Source organism: Harpia harpyja, chromosome 21, assembly GCF_026419915.1.
Source record: "Harpia harpyja isolate bHarHar1 chromosome 21, bHarHar1 primary haplotype, whole genome shotgun sequence".
Taxonomy (NCBI): Eukaryota; Metazoa; Chordata; class Aves; order Accipitriformes; family Accipitridae; genus Harpia; species Harpia harpyja.
In genome coordinates this window covers 19,163,479-19,186,684 of record NC_068960.1, presented here as the reverse complement: position 1 = coordinate 19,186,684, position 23,206 = coordinate 19,163,479, and the positions used below count along the sequence as shown (strand labels likewise).

Sequence of the window (23,206 nt, the reverse complement as noted above, 5' to 3'; positions counted from 1 at the left end):
AGGGGAGAGGGGGAGCCACAACAAGGGGGATGGCATGGGGAGCTGCGGTCCTCCTCAACAAGCCATGCCAGGCAGGGTCAGCACCCTCAAGTGATGGGTCAGGAGTTGGAGATCGGGGAAATTCTCCCAGAAGCAAAAAATATCTGGTTTAAGTGGGTGAGGGGCACAGGAGCGGCAGGATGGCAAAGCCTGCTCAGTGTGCAGGATGAGGGGGCAGCAAACAAGTGGCACCCCGAGTTTTGCCTTGGTGCGGGACGGTGGTTTGGTCTAGTTCAGACTGTTTGGGTGGTGGCCAGGGTGTCCAGCAGCATGCAGCCCTGGCTCCTCCTGCGCTGGAGCACAAAGGCAGCTTGACAGGGGCTTGGCAGCACTGCCCACACCCCTGGCACGCTGGCATGGAGTGCACAGGGTGAGTGCCTCAGCATGCCCCACTGGCACACTCAGGGCACCTGCCATGGCTGTGTGTCCCCAACACTGCTGTGGGGACTCTGGTCCTTACCTTTGTACTTGGTGACGACGGCTGAGTTGATGCTCAAGGGCTCCCAGAAGGTCACCTGCACCGAGGAGCTGCTGGCCACGGAGAGGTGGACATTGGTGGGGGCATCCGGCACTCCTGGGGACAGAGACCGCAGGGACCACTATGGCAAGGATGGTGACTCTGAACCCCACAGTGTCCCTCCTGGGCCTCCCCCCGTGCCCAGGGACACGTTCCTGGAGCACTCACCCCCTGTGCACCCATACAGCAAGACTGGCTACAGGGTGCAGGGATCCTCTAATGGATGCTGGTGCAGCCCCGTGCCTGGACCATGCACAGCCCTGCTCCTTCCCCCTGCAGTGGGGACTGCCCCTCAGGTCCCCCAAGCCCTCCTGCGGGCACTCACGGGCATGCTCAAATCCTGCCTTCATGCGCTTGTAAAGTCGGTATCGCCACTCCCAGGCCTTGAGCTGCTTCTCCTTCTCCGAGCAGTCAGCATTGGGCGCCTCGTTCACCACTTGTGCCGTCAGCTCGTTGACGCGCTGCTCTGCTTCCCGCACCAGCGTGGAGAGGTGCAGCGAGCGGCTCTCCAGGCTCACAACTGTGGGGTGAGTGGGCACAGCAGTGAGTTCCAGGAAGGGAGCCAGGAGGAGGAAAGAGAAGGTGGTTAGGGCAAGCCCAGGCTCTCCTGGCACCAAGTCCCCACCCCAAAACCCCATCCTCCCCTCCGTGTCCTGCTCCTGGGCTCCACTTGAGTGCATGGCTCTACTCGAGCCCCTGCTATAGCCTGCACCAGTTTCCCAGAGCACAGTGACCACCTCCCCACCCGGACCCCGCTGCTTGCGGTTCCCCACTTCACCAGGCTGGAGACCCAGGTGATGGGCACAGCATGGTTCCCCCACACCAACTCACAGTGTGGGCTCTCCTTTGCTCCTGCCTGCAGCAGGGCCCTGGCGATGGGAGCATTGTTGGTCATGATGGCAATGTCCAGGGGCAGTAGCCCCTCACTGTTGGGGGTGTTGAGGTCCAGCTCCTCAGGGCTGTACTGCTTCAGCAGCTCCTGGACCCTGTCTAGGTCCTGCAGCTCCACGGCCTCGAAGAGGGCGGCATTACTCTGGAACTGGGTGAAAGGAGAAACACAGGTCGGCTGAGCACAGGGCACCCTCCTCCACCCCACCGAACACCCTAGCCCCTCACCAGCACGCCACAAACCCAAACAAGGTGGGCTGCCCTGGTCCCAGGGGCTCAGGAGCACCAGCTCTTTGCAGACACAACTGGATGATGCTGAGCAAACACCTGGACCAGCTCCAGCTGAACCTGCTCCAGGGCAGCTTCCACCCAGGCATCAGCATCACCCATGCACGGACCCTCCACCGCCACCTTCCCGGCTGCAGCAGCGCTGGATGGAGCCAGCGGGCACTGACCAGGTAGGACTTGCGGAGCTTCTCCTTCTCGCCCCGTCCCGCCAGGGTGCCCTCGTCGAAGGATGTGTAGTTGACGCGGAATTTTCCCGACAGGTTTCGGTAGAGCCTCTTGGCCGCGTTTGGTGAGGAAGGGCCCGGTGGCTTTCTGGACTGCGCCAGCTGCAGGTCCCGCATCTGCTGCGTCATTTTAGGGGAGGATGACCTGGGAAAGGACAAGGAGGTGTGGGGAAAGGAGGCACGTGAGGATGTGCCAGAAAGGCAGAGGCACATCTGCAGTGTTGGGACCAAGGCATGACCCAGGAGAGCCAGAGCAGTGCCGGGGCAGCACCGATGCAAGTGGCTGCAAGGTGGATGCCGGTGCCAGCAATACACTCATCCATCTGTTATCAGCCGAGGCCAGTCCATTCCCCTTTCGCATTGCTGCTGCTGACCCTGGGCGGGTCCTGAGAGGCTTGTGTGAACCCTGCGGGTGAGACAGTTCCTTCCAGACCCAAGGGCTGGTCTGGCCCCACACTGCCCTTGAGCTGGGATGCCCCAAGCAACTTCAGGCTGCTCAGCTCTGCAACCAGTCCCCATACATCACGCTGGGGAAACCTCTCCTTACTGCCAGTCTCCACCACCCAGCTCCTACAGAGATGGGCTGCCCCATCCGGGGCTGCCCAGACCCCCTCGGCAGTGGGGGCCACATGGCCTGACAGCCCCCAGCCCCGTGCCGGGTGAGTGCTGCCCACCACGCATTTGGCTTGGGATGGCCTCATGCACCCTCTCTCCATCCATCCTACTAGCAGGAACCCGTCTCCTGTGCTTATTGCTGTCCCTCAGCCCTCTTTGGTACGTGACTTTCTTTGGGGTCTTTATTCCAGCAAAGGGCATCCTCTGAAAGCAAAGTGAGAGCAGGGAGTGGACAAAAGGCCATTTCTAATGGCACTGAGACAATGCCAGGTCCCAATGGGGACCAGTGACCCCCAGTCTCCTGCTCACCAGCAGACTCAGGCTCCACAGCTGCTCCTCACCTTCTCCATCCACATTGATTAAGCTACAAAACCTTTTCTCCACTCTGATTTTGATTTCTACTTTAAATAGCGATGATAACTATGTACAAGTCACTAGGAAAGCTGGCATCTTTTCTTGGCTTCGCAGAGGGGGAGCCACCCCTCTCCCTGCAGCCGTGACCCTCATGTCCCCACCAAGACTTCATCTCCACTGGGCAAAGCCCCCTGTTTCAGTACAAGCGTGGCCTCGCTGCTGCGTGGGGCTTTTGCCCATGAGTCATCCCTTACAGCACCGAGGGTTTTCACTGGCGTCAAACATCTGATCCCCTTCTTGCCGTAGCCCGTGGCACAGTTCCCAGACAAGGAGCAACAGGTCTAAAGAGCATTTAGTGCAAATACGCTTAACACAGTTTCTCTCAGTTTTGACCTCATATCCCTGTGTATAAGGTCAGATATTTTGGGGCAAGGTCTTCCCCATATCACTTTATTGGTTAAATATCAAGCAAGGGGTAAGCGTGATAAAAAGCATGACAGTTGTCTAGGTCATGCCAAAATGCTACCGCGAGGCTCTGCCTGTGATGATGATGTTTATAAAGCCGTCATCAGGAGGCAGGATATTAATAACAACCTCGCTACGTGCTCTTCATCATCCTGATTTCAGATTAGGCACAGTGGGCCGCAGAAGGCTTTAATGATTTTACCTTTTATTACTGTGATATTTAAAAGCGGAAAATGATGGGGAGGTTGGCTTCTGCCAATCACTCATCTCACTGGCTTCAGCCTACGGATTTAGAGGTCTCGAGTGCGGCCCAAGCTGCGGTGTCGAGTTGCTGCCCTGGATTCCTCCAGGGATGGGCATAATCTGAACGTAGGGCTTTACGGACCGGACAGACAGCGAACACCAACGACGTGAGCTTCAGGTAGCAAGACACCCCTAAGCAACCACGGGGAGGTTGGTGAGATCTGAGCAGCAGGGTCCTGCTGGTTCTGGTGGGGAGGAAGGGGAGCAGCTCTCTACCAGGACGGCATCACCACGGCAGGAGAGACTTGCACAATGCAGGGAAGGGCTGGAGAACCAGCCCTCGGCTCACTGGGACCTACCCGGCTCTGGACAGAGAGTCCTCAGCTTACAGCTGTGGCAGCCTGAGCACATTGTGTTTCATCATGGACATGGAGCAGCTCCTGGCACGGCCACTACTGAAGGCTCCTCATGCCAAGGGCTCCACACATGGCACATACAAGCCTCTACAGATGGCAAGTACAAAATCCCAGATATCAAAGGAGCGGAAAATCATCACGCAGCTCTGCTGTCACTGGTGGACAGAAATTAAGAGAGAAAAGCCACCCCTGCCTGTGCAGGCAGGGCACTCTGGCAGGAAGAAGAGGTAACCAGGAAGGCAGGTCCTGACCCACGGACCAAGCCCAAGAAGCAAAGTGCTATCTGACATACTTAGGGAAGAGAAATAACTGACTTGAGAGACTCTCCAGCAAAACCTTGCCCTTTCTCTTGTGTTTAAGAGCTCCCTGCTGCCTAAGTCCTCCTCTCTCCACCTCCAGCTGCTGCTTGGAGGTGAAGATGGCTCTTTTAGCAGGGATGTTGACAAGACGCCCAATTCCGCTGCGGTTCCCCTTCATCCAAGGAGGCAACAATGCTCTCCCACATCAGGAAAGGAAGTAAGACCCCAAAAGTACCTCTCTGGAAGTTGGAGCAGATCCCTGCTCCATCCATGTCTGCAGAATCAAGGTTTAAAAAAGGAGCGGTGCTTTGGAGCAAAAGCACTTTTTTTCTGCCAATTAAAATATATGGCAAATGACCCCATACAGGCAGACCGCACAATTTGGAGGAAGTTCTCTCAGAAATGGTAGAAACAGAGGCCACACAGAGAAATTTCTCACTATTTTCCCTCATCTGATTTGCTTTTAATGAGAAGTAAAGAGACGGAAATTATTCAGAGCTCAGGAGTGAACATCTATCTATATTAAACCAGCCGCCCCAAAGATAAAAGAGTTTCCTGCCCTGTGGTTATGAGTCATCTGGACTCAGTGAAATAGTCTTGATTTATCTAGAGCTAAACTTTGCGGTGGAGCAACTGATAGCTGAAAACAACACCCGCAGATGTTGTGCCCTGAAGGTACAACCAGCCAACACCAGCTCGCCCCAATGGTAAAGCCCCATCCTGCAGGGAGGTGGTGGGAGGAGGTCCCACCTCCTCTGCCTTTCTAGTCTCAGTGCAGCTGAACTAAATTTATCTCAACCACAATCAGTTCTTGTTGCTAATTATTTACCTACATACCGCAAACACCGCAGCAGGGGACGGGTGCTTTGCCTGCCCCAGCAGTTCAGTTTTCTGGCCATGGGATATGTTTGTGACCACCAGGAAGGTGATGTGGACATCAGGTCTGCAATGCCATAAATCCCCATACCAGCAAACTCCATCACCCTCTCCATGGAAGAGGCTGAGGTTCTGCAAACAGATGCGTTAGGACTGGCCAGACCCATCTCATGAAACCAATGTAATGAGGATTTTTTTTTAAAAGCACACAAGGATGGATGTGCATAAGACAACTTCATTTTATCCCTCCTTCTGCGATGAACACAGGCGAATCCACTGGGTAGTTTCTAACACTGTGATTTTTGCATATTCTGGGTTTTAATGTTTCCAACGCTGCAGATCTTGGCCTAGTAAAGAGTGTTAATAATTGTTGTAATTATGTGATTTTAAGTGCATTTTGTTTAAGGGCGTAGCCTCTCCAAGCCTCCAGCAGAGAACCAGTCCATGTCAGACAGGGCTGCTCTGTCCCGCCAGCAGAGCCCAGACCCCGGGCTGGCTGGAAGGAGCCCTGCCTGCCCCAAGCCCAGTGGGACCTGGACATCCTTCCCTGAGCACCCACGGGGATGGCCCACACCGGGCGCTCGCTGCACCAGAAGTACAAACCCCAGGGGGACAGTGGGCTTCGTCCTCCCTGCCGCCATGTGCTCCCATCTCAGGGACAGAGGCTGGAGGTACCTGGACAGGCAGGCAACGACCATTCTGCCCACAGGTCACCATATGTGGCTGCTGGGAACCACAGTGGCCATCCCATGCCGCTTCCCACCAGTTAGAGCCCGGGCTGTGAAAAGACTCACGTGCAAGCGATGCTGTCGCTGGTGGCAATGGCCTTCCAGCCAAAAACCACGGCTGCCCGGTCCCCGCCACCCCCATGCCGGCTGTGGAAAGGATTAGCTCACGGATGCCTGCCCGCACTGGCAGTGAGAGGGCAGACTCCCGCCCGCAGCAGCAGACATCAGCTCAGTGCCACACTCCTGTCCTCAGGGTAAACGTGGGTGGCTGTCACTTTGGGAAGCTGCTCCCCATCGTCTGCAGCCTGATGCAGCAGAGAGAGAAGCTGTGGGGCTCCGTGTGTGAGAAAAAGGGAGCCCAAAGGACAGAGGATAAAAGGTGTTAATGCTTTGAAAGGATGAAAAGGCTTGGGGCATGGAGGAGGAGAAGGACTGGGTCCTTGCAGAGCTCGCTGTAGTCTCATGGCGCTGTGGATGTCAGTGGTATGTTAGCACAAGCTGCCAGGGATGCTATCCTGAACCACGGTCCAATTCAGTCTATGGGGTTATTCAAAAAATGAACACACAAGGGACAGGAGAAGCCTAAAAGCCAGTTATCAGGGAGACCCAACCCAATCCAGCCAGCGTAACCCCACACTGGGAGCTTCCGTCAAGAGATCAGCTGGCAAGATCAACATACAGGCTGTTTCCAAAGAAATCTTGAGCACGAGGGGTCTTTTCCTCGTCTAAGCACACTTAGCCCAACCCCGCGACCAGGGCCACGCTCACCCTTGGTGCATGCAGGAGATCACACACATAGCCACAAACACTCGGGCACCAAATACTCCACGGCAGATACCACTCAAGCTCCTAACACACAAACACTCTTGGCTCATGGGGACATGAACCAGAAGCCCAGCATCCAGCATGAAGAGGAGCTGCTGATGCACTCGCATTTTCCACTCTTTCTGCCTGAGTATAAGCAATTTTTCAGGACTGGGGAAACAGAGACTGGATCCAAAACAGAGCATGAGTAGGGGAGCTCTTCCAAAAGAGTGGGATTTCATAACCCACCAAAAGGCACACTCAAAGCTAGGACAAAACGCTGTGCTTAGCATCCCTGCAAGGCAGCAGGACTCACGGGAGCAGCCTGCACACCAGCTACCCATCCTGAGGTGTGCAGATCTCAAAGGTATTTAAATATTGTGCGGTGACCTGGCCATGCAAAGATGGAGCAAAACACTCCTGCTCCGCGGAAACATCTGCGTGCCTGGAAAATGCACTTGCTTATTGAAACCTGGGTCCAGGGAAAGGCACCAAACCAGATCCAGGGCTTTGTTTGTTTGTTTCCTACAGATTTTCTCTTTTTTCCCCACTTGGCAAACCCACTGGGTTTTGTTTTGAATGGAGCTGAAACGAGCATGCCTCTTTTGTTTAGCAGTAACAACTAACTTATATAGATCCTGCTCCTGCCAGTACATTTTTGTTTGAGCTCCAGAAGCCCAACGCTATTAGCCCAATGTTCGAAGGAGCTCAGCGTGGCTGCAAGGCCAGGAGATGCTGCACAGCACCCCGGTCGGTGCAGTCTCCTGAGCATCAGGCACCGGTTTAGCAATGCTGGTATGGCTGCATGCTGTCTCTGCCATCTCCATACCAGGCACACTGTGGTGCATGTAGGTGCTTCTTGAGGAGCTCGTGACCCAAGGCAGCAGAGAGCAGACCCCATGGCCACGCAGCCCACCACATCATGGCACGATATTGGATTCAAAAGCTGGCTCTCAGCAGCTTGGTACCTGAATAAGCTGGAGGAGAAGAGCACATCCTGGGCAAGATCTGCACCTGCCAGTGTTCAGCGCCCTGCACCTCTGCAGAGGAAGAAGTGGAGGATCCCCCCGCGGGAGCAAGAGGGGCTCAGCATCATGCCTCGCCATCCAGGCTGTTCCCCAAATCCGGGTGGTTTTGCATCCCTTGGGAACACTCATGCTGGGAGTGCAGCAGCTGTAGCGTGCAGTGAGGACCCCCTGGGACCAGCCCTCACTCGGCTGCTGGAGGGGCTGTGGCAGCAGGGAAGCACACAGGCTGGACAGGCGATGTCCTACATCACGGGGCTGGTTGGTGAGTCGGCAATGTCCTCCCAAGGCACGTCCACGTCCTCTGGTGTAGCACAGCAGGGAAAAGCCTGCCAGCATGACTTGCCCCCACCACACCTCCCTCCTAAATCATAGGCTCTGAATTTGGGAGAGACGGAGACTTCAGGACTCCAAGAAAGGTTCGGAGCCAACCAAGTAGATCGCTTGCTGACAGTCTGCAGAGGCCTCCCATAAAACACCCCATTTCTGCAGGCCTAGCAGTATGTTTGGGGGAGGAAGGGAGCAGAGACACTCGAGCAAATTCTGCTGCAACACGATAACGCTGCTGCTTCTTTCTTTTCTTCTTTTTTTTTTTTTTAAATTAAGCATCCCAATCACAGTTTTTAAATGAGCCCAGAAGGAGCCTGTGGCTCAACCCCCATTAAAATATGACCAAAATCAGACTGTTAGTTCCTTGGTCCCCTGTGAGACTCTGCCATCATGGTTGGGACTGCCATCATGTACACGCCATAGTCACAAAGAGGCACTGTCCTGGCCCTGTCCACACACGTGTGTCCCTCCTGGGAAGCTCCAGACCTGCCTGCACATGCAGCATTGCCAGGACACCAGGACGCTTCTCCTTGGTGACCGTGCTAAGGACAGTGCGCAATGGCTGGCTCTCTAGCCAAGACAGACGATGCTGACAGTACCATCAGCCTGTGAGTGCCAGCCTTCAGCTGCTCTGAAGGGGGCACTGGCTGGCACAGCCTGGCTCTGGGCATCCCAAGCCATCCCTTGAGGGAGGGGAAACATAAAACGCCAGACACCCACACGGGCTCCATCTGCAGACCTGGGTCAGGAAAGAGATGATGGAGGGGAGAAGCAACATCCACATCAGACCCTCAGCTCTGCACCCCAGCCCAGCTCCGCTGGCTTCACTGTTTTCACGAGAATTTACCCCAGCAGAGTTCCTGGCCTGCCCTGCCCTGCCCGGAGGCTCGCACCTAGAAAATCTGCTTTTCTGCTTTGATGCTACCAAATTTCTGTGGGGATCAAGCTAAGTGGTATGTGCATTACAGACTGAGGGTGTCCCTGCCTGGAGGGCTGCTCGGGTTGCAGCATTCCCCTGTCACCGGCACCACTTGTCCCTGGGGCACTTCCCTGTGCCAAAAGCCCCCAGTCCCTCCCCACCAGCGTGGGCACTGGGGATGGCAGATCTGCCCCCGGGAGCTGTGCTCAGCCCTGGGGTCCCATCTCCAGGGCAGGGTAAACCCTGCTCCCTGTGCTCCCCACAATGCCAGCCTTTAATTGCTGCTTGACATTAAGTATCTGAGCAAGGAAGTCTTGGGTAAATGTTCTTGCTATGGGAACACACAGTGCTGAGTCTCTTTAATTACATTGTTTTTGTTTGGCTTTTTTTATTAGTTGTGCTGTGGCTTCCCCTCCCTGACAGGCCAGCGAAGCGCACGCTAAATATGGCTGGGTTTAAAGTCTGCCGTGAAACCCGAACCGCGGCACCAGACTGGCTGGACTCGGTGCAAGCCAGGGTTACGCGGGACACACATTCCAGCCGCTGCGGTCCTGCTCCGGCCCCGTCCCCCCCCCCCCCCGTCCTGCTCAAACACCCGCCATCGGAGCAGCTCAGAGCACAACCACCACGCTCCAAAACACCTATGCAACCTCCTCTTCCTCATGCCACTAAATCCTGCTGGGAACACAGCCTAACCCTTTACTCCACGGACCCCCAAGCTGGCCCATCTCCATCGTACCCATCACTTCTACACTGGTCCCCATCCCACCCCGTCTCCATCATACCCATCGCTTCCACACTGGTCCCCATCCCAACATGCCCTGCCCCACACCTGCTCAGCCCACCTCCGGGCTGCCCCTCAGGGCCAAAGAGCGCTCTTCCCACTGGCCATGCCACTTTCATCTTCCTCTGCCCCCCTTGTTATTTTAAAGGCATTCCAGAGGATGCTGTCAGGCTTGGATGTGGTTTGGTTGGGTTGTTTGTTTTCGTACTGGAGGTTTTATGATCGCACTGGGAACAAGCCCTAATTGAGTTGCAATTCGAATTGCAGTCCGTGGGTATTTGTTTCATTTTTGGAAGGGCTTAAACGGCAGCGCAGCTTAGGCTGGAGAACGCATTTGGTTTTAACTGGAACCTGATGGAGACAGGACTGAGCAGGACGGGCTGCCCCAAGCCATGACCAAAGCTCATGGGGAAGCCCCGTGCAGCCGCCCCAGTGCCAGGTACCCACGGCAGCAAGAGGCGGCGCTGGGTGTGACCGCAGCCCTGTGACCACCAGAAAACCCTGCTGCTGCCGGGCAGGAGGCAGACGGAGCCAGTCCTCTGGTGCCACAAGCCAAGCGCACAGCCCTGGGGCCTGGCTCGGTTGGGGCTTACAGATACTCTGCAAACCTCTACGTCCTGCAAACCTCTGTGCCTGGCAAACCCCTGTGTCCTGGAAACCCCTGTGCCCTGCAGACGTCTGAGCCCTGCAGACCCCTGTGTCCTGCAAACTCCTGTGTCCCACAAACCCCTGTGCCCTGCAGACCCCTGCATCCTGCAAACTCCTGCGTCCTGCAAACCCCTGCGTCCTGCAGACCCCTGCGTCCTGCAGACCCCTGTGCCCTGCAGACCCCTGCGCCCTGCAGACCCCTGCGTCCTGCAAACCCCTGCGTCCTGCAAACCCCTGCGCCCTGCAGACCCCTGCGTCCTGCAAACCCCTGCGCCCTGCAGACTCCTGCGCCCTGCAGACCCCTGCGCCCTGCAGACCCCTGTGCCCTGCAGACCCCTGCGCCCTGCAGACCCCTGCGCCCTGCAGACCTCTGCACGGCAGGGTCTGTGACCTTGTGCTCGCCCAGCACCCCAGGAGAGAGCTCAGCACGGCTGCCCAGGCTGCTTGGTCCTGGGGGCTGGCTGAGTGCTCCTTGCAGGAGTCAGGAGCTGCCTCCAGACCTGAGCTGCTCGCAGGGACCAGGCAGCAGAAACGGACAGGACCTAAAGGTCAGCACCCAAACTGCCCTTCACAGGATTTACGTCGGTGTCAACTTCTGCTGACCGTGCCCCGCGGTGACTGCCAGAACTAGCAGTTCAGCCCCAGTACCCAAAATGTGCCTGATGCTTCTGGCACCTGCAACCAGCTGGACCTTTGCAGGTAGGGAGAGGAGGACAGACAGATTTCTAAAGCACAGAGGGACTGGCCGAGCACCTGCTCTGCATTGCAATGGCGCTTCCTCCTGTCCTTCCAGGATCTCACAAGCCCGGATGCTGGAGCACGTCAACAGTGCTCTGGAAGACACCTCCGACCTGCTGGCACCATCCCGGCTAAATCAGACTTCCGCATATTAAAAGCGGATGAGCAGTGGGGACTCACCGCCCCTCTTTCAGAGAGAAATCCTACCCCAGCTTGGCCTGCCAGGAACGAGCACTGCTCTGTGCCACAGATGCATGTGTGCAAACTCTTCTCGGGGGTATCAAATGCAGAAGCTGAGTCATACGACGCCTGGTCTCAAAGATCACTGAAGGCAAAAGGAGGGAGAAAACAGTATCTCTGTGGGGTTGCAGGGCCCCAGCTTGAACCCAACCGGAGTAGAAGGTGGATGCCCAGTGTGGGGATGCTCAGCCGTGAGGCCAGGACCCAGCTGCCATGCTGGGAGGAGTGAGAAGGGATGTAACACTACACTCATCCAAGCTTGGTCCCATCCCCTCACTCAGGCCCTGACACCCAGTTCTTCGAAGGGAGCAGGGCAGGCTGCTGGCGAAGCTGCTGTGGCAACCCCAGCCTGCACAGGGCCAGCAGTTGCATCTGAGCACCGTCCCGATGGGAGAAGGGGCCATGGGGGCTGGGATGGCATTGCCCCAGCTCCTCTGAGGGCTGCCGCCATGTACCCACACACCGGCGAAATGCCCGGGACTCCCCAGAGCCAGGAAAAAGCAGTAACTTGTCTTCCCCCATGATGGCTCGAGCATGTGTGGGAGGGATGCTCTGCATTTCAGCATGGTCTCGCACCAGGGTAACATCCTGCACTGCCTCCACCTTGGCCCTGCTTAGACTCACTGGGGCTTTCCCTGCTGACGCTGGCTCCTCTCCACTGCTGTGCCCTGATCCTGGGATGGTGGGCCTCCAGAGCACCCATGCACCCAGACCCCCTGCTATGGTTCAAATGTTGGCTCAGCTCCTCGCTCTGCTGGAAGCAGGGCTCCTGGGAGCCACATCCCTGCTGCCTGGCCCTGGAGCTGCAGCTCGCCCGGGCATGGGGGCACAGCCGCATGCCATGGGGGCTGAGACCTACAGACTCATCACAGCAGTGAAAGGCAACCAATTTGAACCCAGACTTGCCGGGATGACAAGCAAATCCTTTACCCTCCTGCGCCACCTGGTGCCACCAGGAAGAATATGCTAGTGAGATTTGACTTCCATCCAAAACCACATCTTCTCCAAACCCATGAAATTGTAGAAAAGTGGCCCAAGAAGGACTTCTGGAGGTCATCTGAGCTCTCTCCTCCATACCTGTGGCTGGTCTCCATCCCCAGCCAACTACATCCCACCTGCACTTCACAGCCCTCCATGGGACCTCCCCAGCCCACCACTGGGATGTCCCTTCTGGTGGAAACCCACCTCCGGTCCATCGTCCTACCCAAGCCATCCAGCTAGACGGGGACCAAGCTGCTCGAGCGCGCCAAAGCTGCACGATGGAAACCAGCACCACTGGCTGAAGACTTCCAGAGCTGCACCCAAAGGGGTTATAAAAGGCAGGCCACAGACATTGATCTCAGCGGGGAAGAGGAGACGACGGCCAAGACACAATGGAAGAACAGACAAACACACACACCCGGCTCCAGAGCTGCTGCCCAGCTGGTAAATGTTACTGGAGTCAGAAAACCCCTCTCCCGCTGGAAGGCAACCAGCAGGAGCCAGCCAGCAGCGCTGGGCATGCTGGCTGCTACCCACAGGGTGTCCCTGGCACCGCTACCAAGAACAGCCACTCCCCCGTTGGGGATCTCCTTGGACTGCCGGTGGCATGTTCCAGACTGGCTCCCCGTTTGGCACAGCTTCATGCCAGGATTTGCTCCCGGCTCGCTCCATGACCAGCTCCCTGCCCAGCAGCCACTGGGGTCTTCTCTGACCAACCCCACCATGTAGCCCTGGTGTCATTCTCATACTAGCACCACCCAGCGCAATGCCAGAGGAGCTGGTTCACTGCCACCTAACTACAAAACCACTCACGTATGCCAGAGCTGACCTTCCCTCCATGCATCTCCAGTGGAGTCAGGGTCCAAAGGCTGCAGTCCAAGATGAGAAGCCAACTTTTTTTTGCCATTTTGCTAGAAAACACCCTACAAGTGCTCAAGCACTCTTGTAATGGCACTAGCTGGGGAGACCCCACCACCAACCAGGACTCCTTCCAGCTGAGGTTTGCCTGCTGCCACCATCAGAGAGGAGCGCTCCCACCTCAAATGTCACTTTATTCTCCCTCCAGCTGCAGAAAGCTTTGCGATACCATCAGGTGGAGAAAATCAAGCTGAGGATAACGGAGCCTGTGGAGGAATTGTCAGAGCCCCCAGGACAGCAAGTAGAAAAGACTTCCACCCTAATATAAAAGAGCAACATTAAAAACCATAATAATCACCAGGTCAGACCTCCGACCATCAGGACATGCTCATCCATCCATGCATCGATGTGACCAGTGCTGCTAAGCACACCCATGGGAGAGTCAGGCATGCAAATGCCCTTTCCTGAGGTCTCGCAGGACGTGGGAGCACTGGGAAATGCTCTCTCCTCTCATTGAGCATCGCTGCTGCTTCTCCTGGTCTAGAGACGTGACACTGCCCAAGCTGACCTGAGCTCTGTTCCTTGCTCTACCACTGTGGGTGAGAGGCAGGGGACGCCCACAGCCAGTGCCTCGGTTTCCACGCATGGGAAATGGAGATGAAAACAATGTCGTCTTTTGTAAAGTGCTTTGAGACTTGCTAATGAGAAGCACCAAACAACCGCTCAGGCTCCCCGCAGTCACCATTCCTGACCTGAAATCGCATGGGCAAGGGAGTGCCTCTAGAGATGGAACAGGAGGTGCTCGGTGCAGCTGGAGAGCAGTGGGTGCAGTGGCCAGAGTCTCTTTGCAGATGGGGAACTTTAGCAGCTAGCCCCTGAAGAGCTCTTCCAAGCATGCACAACCAGGCCTTCCAGAGGCTAACAATTTGACCAAATCTGTGTTGATTTCCACCAGGAATGCACCAACCCTGCCAAATTTCAAGTCTTTTTTCCAAAGTGTGGAGGCACCAGAAGTCCTCAAACAAAGAGACGGGAGAAAAAAAAAAATTTGGCAAAGCTACCATTTTTCCCCAACCTTCTGCTGAAACTTGGGAAGAAAAAAAAAAAAAGCAGAGAGAAAGTTCAGCCTGAGGCAGAGCAAGCATGGAAAAATTCAGCCCAAATAGTTAAAGTCTGGCAAAGGTATAAGCAAACAAACTTCCGCTGGAAAGTGTTATACAGCCTTAACAACAGGCGTCTGCTGGCTCTGTCTACAATCAACGCGTCGGGTGAGAGGTGCCCTCCTCGCCCCTCCATGGCAGCACACGAGGATGACTTCACTGCAGCACAGAAAAGCAAGGGTGGCAGGGGCCAATGGCTGCAAGTGGCCCTGGAGATGGGAGGTAGCAGCATGGGGCGAGAGGAGACCACTCTGACCCCAGCACCTCAGAGATCTCTCAAAGCTCTTGGGAGATCCCTGTTCACATGGTTACCCCGAGCAGGAGCTTCAAGCCAGACATAAAACAGCTTGGGCTCCTCCATCATCAAGAGGCTGGGGAACATCTCACAGAGCTGGTGGCCCCAACACATGGTGGGTGCTGCTGTCTTCTTTGTCCCCTTTGCCATCCCCTGAATGGCAAAAGCGGGATTGGAGACACCCTGCTCATCCCACCATACTCCTCTGGGCTGTGTGCTGCAAGACAGCTCCCTCGGGACCAAGAAGCCCACAGACCTGCAAAGCCCCTCCCAGGTGCCCACTGCATCCTGGCACATGCTGGCCTGGGATGCCACACCTTGTCCCTCATGTTAACACAGGCTGGCTCAGGCTGCAATCACACCTTCCGATTTACTGTGCCAATAAGCCCTCAGCCCAGAGGGTTTCTCTTCCTCCGTTATCCCCGATTTTTCTGGTGAAAGACCAAATGACGTGGTATGAACACAGACGTGGAAGCTAGCAAGTGTGATCTCCAGGTAAAGTGCAGGAGTGAGACAAGGCAGGGGGATTTAACTCTTACCTGTGTCACAGACCACCTGGGTGACCTTGAGCAGGTCACTAAAGCCCTGGTGCTGCAATGGGGTGCCTACCATCCCCCCTAAGACCAGGGAGAGCAGTAGTTATGGCAGCATGGTCCCAGTGTAGCCCAGGGACAGCTCTATCTGTCCACTGGCGTTTCTACCTGGGGTGAAGAGCAGCTGCTCAGGCAGCAGATACCTCCTCCATGGCACAGCAGGAGGATGAGGTGAGCACGCCGGTGCATGAGGAAGGCAGCCTTGAGTCCCCATGCAATACAGCATCCTGTTCCTGACCTGCCTGCATCGGCAGGAAAGAAAACAGCCAAAGAAACTTGATGAGTTCATGTGAAGTTCACCCGAGTGGAGCTCTGCTCCATGAGCAAAACTGCTTTTCTGCTTGCCACGAGCCTTTCAGAGCTCGTGACTGGGACAGAGCAGGGCCAGGAGAATGCTGGGAGGATGGGACCTCTTGGCAGCATCAGCCTCCCACTTGCACAGAGAGCAGGCAAGCGCTCCACCGGCTTATCCACCTCCTCGCGCAAGGAGCTCCAAGAACACGGCTCACAGCTGAGGTTCCCTCAGACACCCCCTTGGACAGCCAGCAAGACACCGGGCGTAGACAGGGAAAGCAGGAGCATTAGCTAAATGTCGCACCAGCTTATCTGTGTCCAGAAGCAGCCTCCTTGCTTCCCAGGATTTGGCCCGCTGCTTTCCAGGATTTCAGTGCACAGGGAAACCTGACACAGCTCTCCTAACCGCAAGCACCCGCCTGGCGCGGGGCATGGCAGAACTTGGCTCCGAGCTGCCCCCAAAGCATGGCAGTGCTGGCAGCCCGGCTTGCAGCAGGGAGGATGGAGCAGGAGGTGGGCTGGCTGCCTGTGAGGGGCACGGGGCAGTGACAAGGCACGCCATCAGCATCTTGGCAAGTGTTAGACCTCACATGACCTGCTTGCTTACCAGCAAACGCATGCCTTCACCCAATTTCACTTTCTGACAAGGTCCAGAGGCAGAGCAGTCCCTCCCAGCACCAGAAACCCAGCCAAGCCTCATGGGGCTGTCTCTGCCAAGGCTGTTCCCTGGCACAAGGTAGCAGGGACTGACCCCCTCGATGAGTCTCTCCATCCTTCATCTCCTCGCATCTTCTGACATAGGCCAGGCTTGCAGAAAGGCTGAAGGCTCCATCACACAGCAGGTGTGAGCACCCTCTGACTCCACAGCCCGGTGACATTTAAACCCAAAAGAATTTAAGATTATACCTGCTTGGATCTCCCCAGACCTAGAAAGAGTTGTCTGCCCACCTCCACTCCTGCCACTGCCTCTGACCAGAATAACTGCCTCCTCTTCCCCAGCGAAGATGCTGATGAATGAGAACACCACTTGGGGGGAAAAAAAAGACTCAGTTTTTAGTAGCTGCTTCCCTGGGTAGAGGAAGTTCCAGCCACGCAGGACACTGCATGCAGCGCAGAAACCTTGACCTTGGCGCTCTTTGCTGAAGTGGTAACATAAGCTAACAGCTCTAGATTGTGATCCCAAACTTGCAAAGCCTAACAGTCAAGTTCAACCTGCCAGCTCTGAGCTCGGAGCCAGTCCACAACTTGTCCCTGGGGCTGGAGGAACGGGTTTGCTGGCAGAAGACCCCAGTTACCAAGTGTCCTCATGCAACAGCCAGCTCCTTCATCAGTAGATCTCAAAGTACCTAAGAAAAAAGGTCAGCATTGCAGTGCTCCTTTTAAAGAGTGAGAAACCAAGGCACAAAGAGGGGCAGATCTTGCCCTCAGTTGTTCAGCGGGCCAGGAGAAGCCAGGTCCTCTATGCCCCAGGCCAGTGCTTCATCCCTGTCCCCCAGCCCAGGCCACTCTCCTCTGTGATGGGTGAAGCTCAGAAACTTTGGTGAGTCAGTTTGGGTCCTGGCTACCTCAGCACTTAAACATGGAGCCTGGGGGTGGAGAGGAGAAACAACACTGCGGGAAGAGCTGAGTAACCATGCTGCCAGGCCTACCTGCAGTCCCTGCCATCTCACAGGCTGCAACAACCACACGCTCGGAAACCTGTAGGGTTTGCATGAAGAACATCAACTCAACAAGCCACAGCATCCTGCCAAAGGTGATGATGACTCCTCCTGGGCCGGAGTCAATCCTGATAATGCCAAGAAGAGATGTTTCTTGGAGCTCTGCTCAGCTCAGCAGCTGCTCTGATAGCCATGCTTAACAAGTGCTACCACATACTGTCATGTTCATTTTTCAAAGCTCAGAAACAACAGCTTTTCACAGCAGACCATCAGCCAGGAGCCTGCCCTGAATTCAGGCAGGAGAGATTTGCCTCCCAGCTACTAACTGGTGAGCACTTACAGGCCCTGTTGGGACACTTCTTGGATGGAAACCAGACTCTGTCTGAAAAGACCTGGAGGGGGCTCAGGTGAACCTCTGCACCATGGGCAGAGTGAAGACTGTGTGCGGTTTCTCATGATGACACTGGCAGCTGCTGCCAAGTGTCCAATTCCACTTTGGACAAAGCAAAGCATGAACCTTGCCTTTTCCTGGCCCGGAAACTGGAACTCTTACCAGATCTGCACTATTTTGCACTTCCCACATGGAAAAACCTCCTCCACATTGCCCAACAGCTCTTCGTGGCCGAAGATCTTCATCCCTGTTAACAGTGCAAATAAAGGCCACAAAGGCAAAGTGGGACAGGGAGAGGAACACCCCCGGGGAGCGAGCTACTGCAGGATGCACTGGGGTAAATGGGGGAACATTTCAATGTTGGGGAGAATAGGAGGAAATCTGGAAATGAGGAGCAGAAGAGAGCATAACTGCTTCTCCCTGACCTCCACTGGGCATGAGGCTCAGCAGATACGGAGTTCACTTGGGCTCGCAAACCTCCTCTGAAAAGCAAGCAAGCCAGCAGAAGAAAGGCGAGTAAGAGGGATGGGTATGAAGCAAAGCAATGGGGAAGAGTGAGTGTGCAAGCAGCAGGAAAGGCTCAAGCAAAGGTGGAGAGAGATCCCAACACACCCAAGGACCTGGTCCTCGGTGTCCCAAGTGTCCTGGGCTGACTCCTACCTCCAGTTTGGCCTCCCTGCTGAATGCTGCCCATCCTGCCAGCATCCAAACCAATAGGTCCAATATTGACCTGGCACTGAGAGATGCTCTCCAGGAAGATAAACAGGAGGTTCCTGAAGCTTTGGCAGGCAGAAGTGTCTCAGCCAGTAGGGAACTAATAGCAGAGAAAACCTGCACAACAGGGACTACCACTGTTTAAGGGACAAGGAAGGATTCAAAGTACTCTAATACCTGCCGGCTGTCAGGACTATCTGGAAATGTTGATGCTTCTGCATCTCCTGACCCCAGTGTCCCCAGCAGCATCAGCAGCAAGACCAGTGATCCCTTCTGCTCCCAGGGCAAAAGCTGTCCCCAGGACCAGGGGAAGTGCAGCCTGGCAGTCCGGAAGCTGGGGCAGACTGCCTGCCTTGCTGGGGCTGCTCCAGACACACAACTCATCTGCACTGCCCTTCCCTGGGTGCAAATTGGCTCATGGAGAAGCCAGGTTCAAAGCTGGCAGGTCTGAAGACCTGACCACTAGTAGGAAACCAGGACTATTATTGATATTCCCACTAAAAGAATTCTATTGAGATACTTTTTGTGTGCTGGCTAAGAGGACTGGGAGAGCTAAGACCCTCCAAATCCAGTGCACTGACACTATGGGAATACCAGCTGGTGTGGAGGATCCATGGGCGCACCAGGAAGGGCTTGACTCACACTAAGATTCAGACAGCCCTGAGGTTTCCCTTTCATACCAAGGATTGTGGCATCTCTGCACTTTCCCCCCCAGCATAGCCATGGGGCATGGGCTGCCTGCCGTACAAATCCAGGCAACTGGCACCTTCTGGGCATGGACACATCCATGGAGAAGAACCAGTGGAGATCCTGCAGGATGAATAGCATCTTCCACACTCCTCAGCAGGGACCAAGGCATCCATCCTGCTTTGCAGATCCAGGCCATGGGAAATGGCAGAGAGATGATGAGAATAAACCAAAACAAATCAAGCAAATGGGCTATTTGAGAGAAATCAAAGTGCACTGAGGATAATGGATATGCTGCACTGAGAAATAATCTTACTGGGGCTTGGAGGAATCAGCTACCAGCAGAGGGAAGCGGCCAGAACAACACATCAGCACAATAAATAAATGATATTTGCTTCCTGTGATCTCAGTGAGGAGGGGATCTGGCTGAGGGCTCCAGTCCCAGACAGGGAGAACCTGAAAATCAGTCTTTTCTGAACATTCTCCTTCTGCCACTTTCCCAGAGGGGTCAATTTTTCCCGTTGAAGAGACACGAGAAACAAATGCAGACAGGACTGCTGGACCTGCTGGAGCCAGCGCCTGTGGCAGCAGGTCACGACGCTGCACACAGAGAGGATCTGGCCCTTGGTTCTCTCCCAACCTCTCCAGCCTCACCGTAATCACAAGCTGAGCTGCCTCTCCCCAGACGAGGAGGAAACCTCCTCGAGGCTGATGGGGGCTTGTGGCATCAGCAGAAGAGGCACAAGCCTTGCACAGACTCTACAAGTTGGATGGTCCCAAACTCCTCCGTGCCGCCCTCTTTCCCCACCTGTGCCCATGGGATGGGGTCCTCCCAGCTCCCTGCCGGCAGCACAGGGCAGCAGAAGCAGAGCTGCAAGGACCGTTACTCCTCTGCTGTTGCAAAGCCCTCTCCGGGCTAAGGACTGGCTGCAGCAGGCACATCGGTATCACTGCGAACAGCAGTTGCTCTTGAGCTTCTATCTGCAGATGACTCACAGGCAACGAGGATAAAAGGTGATTTTCCAGAAATAAATTATTCCTTTCAAATGCTTTCCTAAAGGCAAACCCAACTTTCAGGGAGATATTTTGAGGGCTTGCTCCTCCCCATCCCCATCAGCGAGTCCCTCACAGTCACTGGCGAATCTTTGTCCCACCAGCTCAGAGCTGGGGGGGAACTCCTGCTCCCCCCATACACCCAGAGGCACCAACCACGGCCATCCCCAGGGTGCCGGGGATAAAGCCAAGCTCTTGAACCATATCGCCCCAATGCATAGTTCAACACCAACAGCTCTGGGGCTCCCTAACTGGTGTCCAGCTTGCCCATGGAGAGGTGTCCTGGGAGGGCAGGGGGACAGCAGCACCAGGAGCAGGCAGCCAAGTCCCCGTCCTGCCCTGGTACAGGGGGGGTCTCCGCAGACAGAGCCATCCTTGTTAGCTGGGGCTGCAGTACCTCTTGACCACATTTATTGCCCGTAAACCAACTTTCTAGCGGCCTGCTGATGGCAACATCCATCTATCACGCCGGGGGGGGAGCTCAGGCTGCCCGGAGCCTTTGGGCAAGGGGCCCTGCTGTGGGCTGGCTCCCTGGGCAGCCGGGACACCCCAGCAGACCACAGCACGGGGTGGAAGTCCAGCTCCCAAACAGCTAATTCGGTAAGTCACAGATACCATGACTTCATAAGGCAGAGAGGCTCCACAGCTATTAGGGGAATTGGGAGTGGGGGGAGGAGGAGCTGAAATGGAGAAGGGATGGAGACGGGGAGGGTGGAGAGGGGGAAGCTAAGACAAGCAGCAGAACAAAACATCCCATAAATCATGAGGAGCTGCTGAAATACCAGAACAAATGACCCCATAGCTTGGCCATTGTTCCCGAGTGAGGGCTTAAAGCGCTCCCAGTCGAGACAAAGCGCCTCGCGTTTCATTTCAACACCACGCCGGCCCGTCCAGGACCTGTGCTCGGCACAACCGAGCTGGGGTCGGCTGTGTTTCACCCTGGATCGATGGCCGGGACTGGTGGGATGGGGGAGGAGAAGCTCTCGGCAAGGCTGGCTGCCCCACACCACAGCTGGTGCAGCTGTGGTGCCTGCATCTCAGCCTGCCCAGAGCATCTCTCTGCTTCCAGATGCCTACACACCTCCCAGGCTCTGGCACTCTCTCCATTCCCCTGAAAGGCTCAGGGCCTGGTTTTCTCTCTTATTTTCCCTCGCTCAGGCTAAGACCTTCCTTGGCTGGGAAGGGAAACGGCTCCAAGCCTCCTCTTGGATGTGCAGATTAAGTTAAGAGCAAGACAGCTCAAATAGGGCTGTAAAACCCGGAGGAGACCTGAGCCCTCTGCCTTTATGGTGCTGCTCCTCCCGCCTCCCAAAAAGTTGCTGACAATTCACTTTGTGCTGGCTTCCCCTGGCAAACAGACAACTGTCAAGCAAAGAGTCCTGGGGAAAGTCCTACATGACCATAGACCACTGCGATGGAAACAGCACAAGGCTCTCGTCGAACTTTGCAGTAGCAGCCTTCCAGTGCACTGGCTCAGGAACAGTCAGACGAATCAGCCGGCAGCTCAGCACCTCCCACGGGCTCTGCAGCCCCGTGGGACCACAGGACTCAGGTGCCAGAAGGCGAGGAGCCTGCCGACAGGGACAGGTCGTCCGTGCTGCCTGTCAACGTCAGCTGATAGCAGCTATGGAAGGAGGCTGAGCAGTGCCAGGCACCTCCATGGCACAGATTTCATGCCCCAGCACAGCAATTTAGGGAGAATTTCCACACCACATGAGACCACTTAAACCCAAAGGGGAAATAGTGTTGCATTATAAAATTTTAAATAACTTCCATGAAAACACTTCCATTAAAAACCTTTTGCTTTATGACCAAACCTGAAACACGGGGCAGAGTCACGTGTGCCACCTCTACCAGCCTGATGGTGCCAGCATGGTTCCCGTGCCCAGCGGCTGCAGCTCCTGCCCTTGTGGCACTGCGGTCCTGCGCAGAGGGATGCCTGCCAGCCATAACACCCAGCCCTGATGCTGGGACATCACAGGAAAACCATTTCACACCTTCCCAATCCGGCAGGCACAGTCTGCACTCAGAGCTGCTGGGCAAGCAGGTCTCTGCACAGCCCCCTCTTCGGCAGAGGGGAAGCAAGGAGCTGAGATTCAGCAACGTGCCAGGGGTCAGGCAGCAAAACAAGATGCAGGCAGGACTGAACCCGAGCCGGCTGGCTGCCTCTAACCACCAGACGACATGCTCCTGCCAGCGTTGCTTTAACAGCTCGTGGTGGGCAGCCAATGAGCAGAACTGAGATAAGGGGATGGGGGAAGCGAGGAATGCGCTGCATTTTTCCTAAGCCACCATGGGAATAGGCTATTCCAACCACAGATCACAGGGAGGCTGTCTGACATGAAAAACTCGAGGAGCCCAAATGGAAAAGGCAGCAAGTAGAAGTAAACAATGAAGAAGAAGAAAACAGAGAGGAAAATCAGGGTGGACAAGAGGTGAGTATGGGAAAAGGAGCATGGGGGGGAAGGCGAGCAGAGGAACAAATGGAAGAGGGAAAACCAGACTGAGAGGTAGGAAAGGTAAGGATGGATGCCAGGAGGACAAACCTGCCGGGGCTGGAACTCCTGATGAGCACCAGAGCTGGAAGGATGTGAGAGGGGGACAGACGCTCCCAGGCTCTGCACACACAAAAGTAAACCAGCAGATCGCAGCCCTTTTATTGGATTAAGACTCGCTTAAGAGGAAAGATAAATGTGGATCATTTCTCCGGTGACACACACAAGAGGAGAGGAGGCTCTCTTTGCTTCGATTCACCCTAAGGGGAGAGAAAAGGGATTGCTGGCGTTTTGGGGTTGATGTAGGGACAGCGGGAGGTCTCCACAGGAGCTGCCAGCTTTCGACTTCTTCACTCCAACAGCAGAAGGTAGCGAGCTTCAAATAAAGAGTGCTTTTGTCTTGCATGCCTTTGTGTTATTTAGGCTTTGGAGCTAGATTAGTATCACAGACCAGCAGAAAGCAGAGCTTTAATAAATCAGACCCAAAATCCTTCCTTGCCTCAATTGCCAGTTTTTGCCTCATTTGGAGCTTAAGCTGCCTCAGTGCCATGAGCCACAGCATGCACCGTCCAGCAAAGAGGAGGAGA

The 23,206-nt window shown here is 55.4% G+C and overlaps 1 protein-coding gene across 8 annotated transcripts in view; it reads right to left on the bottom strand.

The window, feature by feature from the left end:
* The window catches only part of LOC128134909 (ankyrin repeat and fibronectin type-III domain-containing protein 1-like), a 257,182-nt gene that overhangs the window by 14,426 nt on the left and 219,550 nt on the right, over window positions 1-23,206 (bottom strand). For all 8 annotated transcript variants that reach the window (XM_052773181.1, XM_052773179.1, XM_052773180.1 and 5 more), the window contains 4 exons: window positions 1,900-2,101; window positions 1,388-1,595; window positions 882-1,076; window positions 500-613 (listed from right to left, as the gene is read on the bottom strand). In XM_052773181.1, the coding sequence (XP_052629141.1) occupies window positions 500-613; window positions 882-1,076; window positions 1,388-1,595; window positions 1,900-2,101 (719 nt within the window). The remainder of the gene's footprint in view (window positions 1-499; window positions 614-881; window positions 1,077-1,387; window positions 1,596-1,899; window positions 2,102-23,206) is intronic.